Genomic DNA, 7,922 nt, shown 5'->3' with positions numbered 1-7,922 from the left:
TAGGGTTACCAGTTTTGGAGTTACCAGGAGTTATTGGTTTTTTAAAAATAGAATTTCCTGAGAAACTATCCAGAAAAGTCTCAACAGGCCTGTCCCAAATCCCTGACTTGGGCTCAGAGAATTTTGTGGAGGGTCAGAGAGTGCAAGGGACTTTCCCAACATGTTCTAACTTCCTGAGCAATTTGCACACAGGTCACCACATCAGTACTTCCATAGGGCACTGACTTGTATCTCTGGTCCCATAACCAGTCTCCAAGAATCTGCAGACTAGAAAGTTTGAGCTGATATTTTGGAGGATAATCTTTCAACTAATCAACTCCTCTAGCTACCTCTGCAGACAAACTTCAAAACTGATCATAAGCTTAAAATCACAATATACTATGTCAAAATTTTGTATCGCCATGTGAAAATAAACTGGCTTTAATATAATCTATTGTTCATGGATATAGTAAGATCACCAGTAACTTTTCTGCATCTGTTTTAATGAGTTCACCAAATGGTAGGGCTGCGTAAAACTAAAACCAAGTTACAAGAAGAGAAACAAAGTGTAAACAAAATAATTTAACAGAAAATGCAAAACATAAAGATTTGGAAAGTAAGTCAATGGGACATTTATTTCATTGTTTTGTGAATCAACTAATTAGAATAAAATTACAACAAAAATCTTCCCGTTTCTAAAACTGGAAAGTAAATAGTACATAATCAAATGATTTATAAAACCAAATGTCTACATGTTAAATATACAATTTCTGAAATATATTAACCTTCTCAGAGGAAAAGAACCATCAAATAACCACTGATCACAGACAACACTATCAGAACACAGGAAGAGGCATTTTCAGTTGTAACTATAAAATTTAAATTGAGTTTGTAAAAATAATCAAAAATTTCATCAGTAATTCAAACATTTTTCATTATTAATCTTCCAACCATAAAGAGTTTTAAAAACCAACAGAATAGTTGAACAGTCAGTAATGACTCTAAAACAAATAAATTTGAGTTACATTGTATAAGGGATATGATTGCATAACAATATAGAGTACTGGAGTACCAACTGACATTGAAAAGCATATGTGATGTTTCACACTACTAAGTTGTCGATCTAAGTACAGAAATCAGTACCTTTGGGATGTTAATTAAAATATTATGCTATGCAGCAACAGCTTGCATCGTTTCTGACAAGAATCACCACAACTTGCATAAAAGGGATATGAACTTGTGAATTGTAGATAATCTGAGTCAGTGTTAGCAAGGTTGTATTTTGAGAGATTGATGGGGATCTCACCTACCAGTGGGAGAAAAAAAACAGTGGGAATCCCCTCTCAGTTCCATGATGGAAATCCAACAAAATCAATTGTCTTTTAGACAGTTAAGTGGCCACCTTTCCGCCCACCACAATTGAGGTGCTTGATGGTAAATGTCTTGCCCACTGAGAGTTACTGGTCAATCAGAGGACAGGATACTGGTCACTGGTTGGAATTTTGGCAAGAGCAGGGGTTTAAATTTCACTGATGTATTCACACACCAAGGCAATAATTGGTACCACAACCCAAGCAGAGAGCCTAAACACAAGCAATCTCTTAGGAGGGCACTGGCAAACCCAACAATGTTAACACACGAGGATATGGATGCATAGATACATCTGAATAGGGATCCAAAAGATGACGGATGCACTAACTCTGTGGAATTTTTATCAAGTGTTGTGCAGGTTTCAAGAGGAAATTGTTTTCAAACATGAAGCTTGAAATTTCAGTTACATCAATATCAAGTGACTTTGGGCCACATTCTTGGATGTAAATAAATCTACTGAAGTGCATTATTTGACAAAAATCTAGAAAACCTACGCAAGATAGATTTTTTTGAGAGGTGGTAAAAGTAGGTAAATAAGTAGAGAACTTGGAATATCTTTGAAGTGGCAATCAATGAAGTATTGATGTTTCAGTGTTAATGCACTGTAAATTTCCTCAAAAGAACTGATGCAATGTCATTCTTATTCCACAGTTATAGAAAGTTTTGTGCAATGCAACAAACTAAAGGCAGATATACACCACACAATTATGATATTCCTATAACAATACAGGTGCCTTTCTGCAGTGTGCAAAACTACATTGATCAAGTTTAGTTGGCTGCTTGTTCTTATTCACACCAGAAGAAACTATCGGTTTAAATGACCTTGGGTAATGCTGCCGAACTGGTCACTAATTGTACCTGACCTGGAGCTAGATCTTACCTTTCCTTTTTTTTTCTACAAGCCCTATTAATATTTGATAACTTTCCTTTAGGAGTCGCTGTCTTAGGTCTCACTGTACAAGTGCAGCCTTTGTGCTTTTGTTGAATGCCAAATACTTTGTTACACTTATTCTGGGAAGCTGCTCTCATTTCAGCCAGTTGTTCTTCTTTCTGGATTTCCCACTCTTCATCTGTGTCATCTAATACAATACCTGTCGTTTCAGCGACTCTCCTGTAATTGGAGCATTCTTGCTCAGCTCTGCAAATAAACAGAAATTAGTTTATGCGCTATAACACATTTCAGAAATACAAATGCTCTCAGTTTTTCTAATTTTACAATTTATTTCAAAAATTGTTACTCTCAAGTTTAATTATGTTCACCATTTAAGTATTGTTTAAAAATCTTGGCCTCAAAATTTGACTTCCTTGTACTTTTTTTTAAGTCAAATCCCACCCTTGCCATCCCCACCCCAACCCCCACCTGTCTTGCTCCACTCCCAGTTACTACCAGTATAAATTCCAAGGTCCATATTCATACTAAATTTAGCTTATGTCATTAACGTGATTGGGAAATTTGATCACTGGATTCATATAGGTTAATCAAAATGTTTTATAAAATGTTTCCCAATCTTTCATCATTATCTATTTGAGTTCAAGAACGGTGTAATAACCATTATTACAGAAATAACAAACTATCGACAATATTTAAGTGCCACCACTTACACTTCAAGGAATTTAACACAGTCTTTCTGCCCATATATATCTGCAATTCTTTTAGGGGTGTCCCCATAGAGATCTGCTTTGTCAATAGGAGCGTGTAGAGAATGCAGCATTCGAAGGACGGATAATTTTCCAGATTCTGCAGCAAAATGAGCCGCAGTCCATCCAGTCTCAGTTCTTAAGCAAGATCGAGATCCATTTGTGATAAGAAGTTTAACCATGTCTGGTTTTCCTGTCAGTGAAACAAAATAAGGTAGTCACATTAAAGGTTAAACATGATTTACATAAAACTTAGTTAAATTCTTCAATCACATGCACAGCTCTGTTTGAAACTTTACAACTGAAAAAATAGCTCCATTTAATTGAATTGATCTGGGCAATTTAAGTTTTGACTATCCTTTCAGGTTCCTGGCAAAAATCATTCTTTGGAATATCAATAGATTCCTGCATTTTTTTTCCTTATTTAAAACGGCCATCTCTATTAAGTGTTTGCCCTTTTTTGCACAAACTGGGATAACTCTCCATGGGACTTATTCAAAATACTTTTAAATTAATAAGTTGGTAAGAATGACCAAAATGCTGGATTTTTGTGTGACCCTAAAAAATCATTTCAGGTACAGAAACAATTTGGCAAGTACACATGAATCAAAAGCAGAAGTGGAGAAACAAGGAAGGTGGTTAGAAAAAGATAGATCACATCCAACCTCCAAAATAGAAAAATACAGAGATCAAAAAATATGTGTCAAGAGGATAGCTTAGTGGCTAACTTTGTTACTACAATAATGTTATTTACATATTTTCTGATCAACCTGTTCAGAGATGTTATTACACCCCTCTGGAGCAGGTAGGACTTGAATGGGCTTCCTGACCCAGAGGTAAGAACATTACCATCGCACCACATCTCTTAGCCTACAACAAATTTGTAACTTTAGTTGAAGTTGCAAGCAAGACATCTGACCCCTAAAAAAATTAAAGCCACACCATTAACAGCACATACTAATTTTGTTTCAGTTTTATCTTAAACAATAGCCTGGATGTTGGACTTTATTCAAAAGGAGTGAAGACTTCATGTAGGAAAGCCATGCTACAACTTTACAGGGCACTGGCGAAGCCATATACAGAGTATTGTGTTCAATGTAAGGAGGAGTATACTTGCAGAGAGAAGGTTCACTAGGGGGATTCCTGGGCTGAGATTAGAAAAATGAACTTTTGAAACATAAGATTTTGAGGAGGCTTGAAGAATAAATGCAGAAAGGATGTTTCAACCTGTGGGGAAATATAGAATAGTTTAACCATAAAAGTTGAAGATAATGACAATAACTAATCTTAGGAATTCTCTTGGAGAGCAATGGATGTTGGGTCATTGAATATATTCAAGATTGAGTTTGACATCACATCCTCCAACCTTGAAATTAGAAAAATATAGAGATAGAAAAATACGCGTCTAGAGGATCAGCCGAGTGGCTAACTTTGCTAACACAATAATGGTATTTATATATTTTCTTTAACTTACAGGAAATCATGGGGTGGGGGTGACTGACAGGAAAATGGAAGCACTTTCAAGACAATTAAGGCCACAGTTAGATCCAACATAAAATTTATTAAATGGTGGAACAGTCTTGACAGACTGAATGGCCTACCCCTGCTCGTACTTTTTATGTCACCAGATTATAGTCCAACAGGTTTATTTGAAATCACAAGCTTTTGGAGTGCTGCTCCTTCATTAGTTAAAGTGAAGAAAAACACGGAGGCACAGAATTTATAGACAGATTGACCAAAGGACTGTACAAATGGTACGAGTGATGGGTCAACAAACTGACTTTCCAGGTGATCAAAAATGTCAGACAGTGTGAGTAAAGTGTCACCAGCTGAACAGCAAGTGATGTGATGACCGATGATCCAATTAATTGAAACAGAGGTAATTACAAAAAATAAAAAATGGTGCTAGAAACAAACTAAATGGCTGGAATAATATGATAGGTATAAGAGTTGCATGCCGAGGATCTAATCAAAGTAATAAACAACCAAAAACTGTACAAACTAATTAAAGTAGAGAGATCATGACAAGTTACCAAGGTAATCATGTCAAAACAGGACAGGTAAGGAAGATTTTACAAATACAGAACAGTATGTTGGGGTTACATGTAGTGTCACAACTCACAACATTTGTACATTCATTTGATTTCTTTGCCTGTGTGCTTTTCTTCACTTCAGCTGAAAATTTCAAATAAACCTGTTGGACTATAACCTGGTATTTTGTGACTTCTGACACCAACACCAACGCCTCCACATCGTGCCTTTTTTTTAATGATTTTGGGATCTAATGAACTATCAGCATCCACTGTCATTATCCCTAATGTGAAAATGACTACAAATTCAATATATTGGATCTTCACAAATTAGAGAGGAGATCCTTGTACAATGTTAAAACATTAAATTGGAGTATCTCTCTGGACATTAATGTAATATTAAAGGGTTAAACTGCACCGAGTGAACATTCTGGAAGTGGGTGGAGATGCAGGAATGCGGATGACTCCCACCCCATTTAGACAGTCACTTGTTACTACTCCCCCTACTATTATCAAATTAAATTATCGTTCAATTTCTTCCATTCAGAAGTACTTTCACAGCCATCCTCCGAAGCTAGGTGACAAGTGCAGTGTGAGGTGAGGTCGGACCCTGGCAGCGCCGTCCCGTCCCGTCCCGTCCCCTCCCCCCGCCGGGGCTGGGTGCCCTGACCTTGCACCGCCGCCCAGTGCAGCGCCGTCCTCTGGCTCCAGTGAGGGTCCTTGCCGTTGGGGTCGCACGTGCCGCTGCGCAGAATCTCCTCCACCAGCTCCGTGTTACCGGCCGCTGCCGCCGCGTGCAACTCGCTCATCGCCGCGTCTCCCTGGCAACCGGCCTGGTGCGCGCGCGCGGCTCCACGCCCCGTCCGAGCCGGCGCACTGCGCACGCGCAGGGGCTGGAGCTGGAGCCGACTTCGTCTGAGTCCTGTAAGAGAGGTTCAGTGGTTCCAATGGAGTCTGTTTGAAGGCAAGTGCTTCCCCTCAATACCATCCCCTCCCCTTGTTCTGCACAAGTCACTTGGCCCGTTTATTCATATTAACTTTTCGACAGCTGCAAGTTAGCCTCTTGTCTGTAGTTCAATCTGTATGGCCCTCCCTCCACTGGGGAGACACAACACAGACAGGGTTAAAAATCACACAACACCAGGTTATAGTCCAACAGGTTTATTTGGAAGCACTAACTTTCGGAGCGACGCTCCTTCATCAGGTGGTTGTGGAGTATAAGATCATAAGACATAGAATTTATAGCAAAAGCTTACAGTGTGATGTAACTGAAATTATATATTGAAAAAGACCTGGATTGTTTGTTAAGTCTCTCATCTTTTAGAATGACCATGTTGGTTTCAGTTCTTTCATATGTAAATCCCAGAACTTTTTTGAAGTTACATTTTCAAGTGAACTTTAACAATAGGTGCCATGTTGGCCCAGATAATGCATCGAAGGTGTATGGTGCCATGTGTGAGGCTGTCTGTGCCCCAATGTTCAGACTGATTCTAATCTAAAAAAGGGATTTATAGAATCTTACATGGATTCGTACAGTTTTTTGAGCAAACACAAATGTAATCCTGAAATTACAAATTCATCCCACAAATTTATATGTGTGTGTATGGGGGTGGGTGTGAGTGTCTGTGAGAGAATGTGTGTGAGTGTAAAGGGGTATAAGTCTGTGAGAGGGTGCATGAGTGTGTGGGACTCATCACCTGCCAGTTCTGACGTGCCACAGCGAGAAATCGTAATGACCGCCTCAGGAGACAGACACGAGCTGCAACCAACAGGGTACCCTTTGTTGTCCAGTACTTCAGAGGAACTGAAAAGCTATGGCATGTTCTTTGCAGCCTGCAACACATTGTTATGGGGAAAATCATCAATCTCGGAGTCAGAGTTAGGGTTCAGAAACAGTTTATTGTACAAGGAAACACCGGAGCTCCGGGGAGAGAAAGACACTGACAGCATAGTGGTCAGCTGCGATTCTTCTCTCGACCCAGAGCATATGTCAAGATACTTTTATACATCTTGTGATGCGAAAGGTCAGTGATGAGATTATTGCCTTTTTAGCATGATTTATTTATATTAATCATTGCAGAATCGTTGATAGTTTCGATATAGTTCCAGCACAGCCTCTGTTAATTTCAGAGCGGTGTTTTGTTAGTTTCAATGCAGACATTTGTCAGTTTCAATATCTGTGTGGAAGTCCATTGTTGCAGTAGTGGGCACTAATCACTCTTCCTGAGAAGGATGATTACTGAAGGATGATTAGCAATTCGTATTGAGTCTGTATCAAGCTGTTAGCATTTCTATCAAAGGTGGAAATGTGTTGCTGGAAAAGCGCAGCAGACCAGGCAGCATCTAGGGAACAGGAGAATCGACGTTTCGGGCATTAGCCCTTCTTCAGGAATGAGGAAAGTTGGTCCAGCAGGCTAAGATAAAAGATAGGGAGGAGGGACTTGGGGGAGGGGCGTCGGAAATGTGATAGGTGGAAAGAGGTCAAGGTGAGGGTGATAGGTCAGACTGGGGTGGGGGCGGAGAGGTCGGGAAGAAGATTGCAGGTTAGGAAGGCGGTGCTGAATTTGATGGATTTGACTGAGACAGGCTGGGGGGAGGGGAAATGAGGAAACTGGTGAAATCCGAGTTCATCCCTTGTGGTTGGAGGGTTCCTAGCCGGAAGATGAGGCGTTCTTCCTCCGACCGTCGTTTCGCTGTGGTCTGACGATGGAGGAGTCCAAAGACCTGCATATCCTTGGTGGAGTGGGAGGGGGAATTGAAATGTTGAGCTACAGGGTGGTTGGGTTGGTTGGTCCGGGTGTCCCAGAGGTGTTCTCTGAAACGCTCCGCAAGTAGGCGGCCTGTCTCCCCAATATAGAGGAGGCCACATCGGGTGCAAAGGATGCAATAGATGATGCGTGTGGA

At 40.0% G+C, this 7,922-nt stretch overlaps 1 protein-coding gene across 1 annotated transcript; it reads right to left on the bottom strand.

Moving 5' to 3' along the window:
* Positions 1–596: 596 nt before the first annotated feature.
* Positions 597–5,836, bottom strand: ankrd66 (ankyrin repeat domain 66). The gene is made up of 3 exons (XM_043677162.2): positions 5,689–5,836; positions 2,953–3,181; positions 597–2,488 (listed from the first exon to the last, which is right to left on the bottom strand). The coding sequence occupies exons 1-3, from the start codon at positions 5,825–5,827 to the stop codon at positions 2,227–2,229; spliced, it is 630 nt and encodes a 209-aa protein (XP_043533097.1). The 5' UTR covers positions 5,828–5,836; the 3' UTR covers positions 597–2,226.
* Positions 5,837–7,922: the final 2,086 nt, after the last annotated feature.

Source organism: Chiloscyllium plagiosum, unplaced genomic scaffold, assembly GCF_037043375.1.
Source record: "Chiloscyllium plagiosum isolate Xiang-an unplaced genomic scaffold, Cpla_swu_hap1 HiC_scaffold_3, whole genome shotgun sequence".
Taxonomy (NCBI): domain Eukaryota; kingdom Metazoa; phylum Chordata; class Chondrichthyes; order Orectolobiformes; family Hemiscylliidae; genus Chiloscyllium; species Chiloscyllium plagiosum.
The sequence above is the reverse complement of the archived record's forward strand: the minus strand, read 5'-3'. Positions and strand labels throughout refer to the sequence as shown.